Below are 2245 nucleotides of genomic sequence, written 5' to 3'. Positions count from 1 at the left end.
CCAAGTTTTTTCCCTTGGAACGGGCTGCGCGACGGAGTGGGGACAGAGAATCGGGGGAGCAGGGACACGGATTCGCATCGAAACCCGACCGCCTCTTCGGAAGGGTTCGGCAACACTTACTGAGCGCCTAACCGAGCACAGACCCGGGCCCCGGGCCCGGGCCGGGGCAGGTGGGGGGAGCGGTGACGGGAGGCGACAGTTCTGAGTGGGACCGGGGTCCCGTTGAGGGGAGCGGCCAGCCCGAAGGCGGGAGACTTGGTAAAACGCTCTTCCCGGGAGCTGGCATCAGGACACACGTGCTTTTTTCCCGGTTCTCGTTATTATCATTACTATTATTTTCCTCTCTCATTGCTGTTGTTGTTGTTTGTCCTTCCGTACCTGGAGGTGGAAAGGAGGAGGGCTGGGCAGGAACGGGAGAGATGGGCAGGGCGGCCTCTGGAAGAAGGACGTGGATTAGACTCCTTGTCTCGTGGTCACTGGCTTGTGACATTCCCCGGGTCCTCCGAGGAGGGAGGAGGGGCTCCAGTCAAGCTGGAGGGGTGCGGCCCACCCAGCGACTGGTGTTTTCCTCGTATTTCTCACCCCACTTCCTCCACGAAGATAAAGAAAGGTAGTAATTGGCCACTTTCTACAAGTGTCTGAGCAGATTCTTAATGAACCCTGCGGGCAGGGAGGTGTCAAGGAGCATTCTAGCCTGGTCGGAAAGATTAGGGACGCTTTTTCAGGTGCTAAGGATTCTCTGGGCGAGGAAGTATTTATAAATATGAAATTCGACATGTCTAATTCATCACGAAGGCTAGAATATATGAGGCTTTAAAAAACACAAGCTTCTAGGAAAACAACTAGAGAGTTTGCAGGTGAGGACATTTGTTACTTTCTGATTTGGGAGGGTTCTTTTCCTCCCGTCCCCTTAGCCTTTGCTGCTTGAGCGAAGGAATTACTTCTCGGGGGTTTTGAATCGTTGCAGGTGGGACTTGGGCAGGGCAGGCCAGGCCAGGCCTTCTGGCATAAGAGCTCCACCTCGGCCACCTGATGGGAGGGCCTTGAATCCCTACTTGCCTCCTGCAGGAAGAATTCGGCCCACCTGCCTGAGCAGATGGGTGTGGCCTGTCTCAGAGCAGGTGTCCAGGAAAGCCCCCTTGCCTCCTGCTAGCTCTGGAGGGGACTTGAGACAGGAAGGAAACTGCGACCTTCCTAGCCCCTCACCCAAGGTTCAGGAGCTCCCTGACCGTCCGCTTTGGGGACTGACTGCTTCTCTGCGCTGCAGCCTGCAGCTCTCAGGGTCGACTTCACCCTGCTCCTCCAGTCCGGGTGGGGGGGAGGCCCCAGCTCTCCAGCTCCGATGCTAGCGGCTCACTGAGACAGCGTGCTACTTAGGGACATGTCTGCCTTCAGAATCGGGAACAGTACCCCCTGCCCCCCCACACACACACTAAAACTCGGGGCTCCGAAGTCACTGGCGTGAGGAAAGTGGCGTCGCGTCCCCTCTTGGCGATGCGAGTAGCTGGCTGAACCTTGCACCTTTCCTCCGTCGGGCAAAAGTTCCACCTTGACAGCCTCCCTTGCTCAGGCGGTCTCTGGTCTGGCTGGATCTCTTGTCACCACCACCCGTACCTTGGTCAGTGACGTCTTCGCCCTCTTCCTCTCTCACGTACAGCGCAACTGCCGCAGCTGGCAGCGTCACCTCCCACCAACTCGTCCAACTTCTGCCAAGGCTCTGAGATGCCAACGATGTCGAGGCCTGCACCTGATGTCAAGGGTGGCTCCTCACCTATGAAGGAGGTAACTTTCGACGTCTTCCAGTTGGAGTCACTGACGCACGGTCTGGGGTCTTGCGGTCGGCCTTCCTAGGTGTGGTGTCTGCTGTTCCTTAGCACAGAGGAGACGACAGGGCTTTCTCTGGGGACAGTGAGCATAGCTCCTGCCTAAAACAAGGGCATAGCGAACCCACTTGGCTTGTTGAAGGACGGCAGGGAGCAGAGGAGTAAATCATGCTGTCCGAAGGGTTCGTGTGGGCTGGGAGGAGGGACCGTGAGATCGCGCCCTATTAGAAAGCTCAGGTGGCGGGACGGAAATGCAAGCAGCAAAGCCACTTAGGATGGCAGGTGCCCGGCACAAGGACTCAGCTCTGAGCTCAGCGCTCAGAGCCCCGGACGCAAAACGGTGCTCGGGCTGGGAGCCGAACTGCCCAGGGGACCTTCTTGCTGCTTCCCCCTGCCCAGCCTCAGGAGCGTGCTGGGCCGGG

At 58.1% G+C, this 2245-nt stretch overlaps 1 protein-coding gene across 2 annotated transcripts in view; it reads left to right on the top strand.

The window, feature by feature from the left end:
* The window catches only part of CITED1 (Cbp/p300 interacting transactivator with Glu/Asp rich carboxy-terminal domain 1), a 3870-nt gene that overhangs the window by 559 nt on the left and 1066 nt on the right, over positions 1–2245 (top strand). The window contains exons 1-2 of one of the 2 annotated variants that reach the window (XM_023524985.1): positions 831–857; positions 1658–1782. In XM_023524985.1, coding sequence (XP_023380753.1) covers positions 1723–1782 — 60 coding nt within the window. In that variant the 5' untranslated portion in view covers positions 831–857; positions 1658–1722. Of the gene's footprint in view, positions 1–830; positions 858–1657; positions 1783–2245 lie in introns of those variants that run through there. The other variant, XM_011383350.2, reaches the window with a different exon arrangement.

Source organism: Pteropus vampyrus, unplaced genomic scaffold (assembly GCF_000151845.1).
Source record: "Pteropus vampyrus isolate Shadow unplaced genomic scaffold, Pvam_2.0 Scaffold515, whole genome shotgun sequence".
NCBI classification, from domain to species: domain Eukaryota; kingdom Metazoa; phylum Chordata; class Mammalia; order Chiroptera; family Pteropodidae; genus Pteropus; species Pteropus vampyrus.
This window is presented reverse-complemented; position numbering and strand designations above follow the sequence as displayed.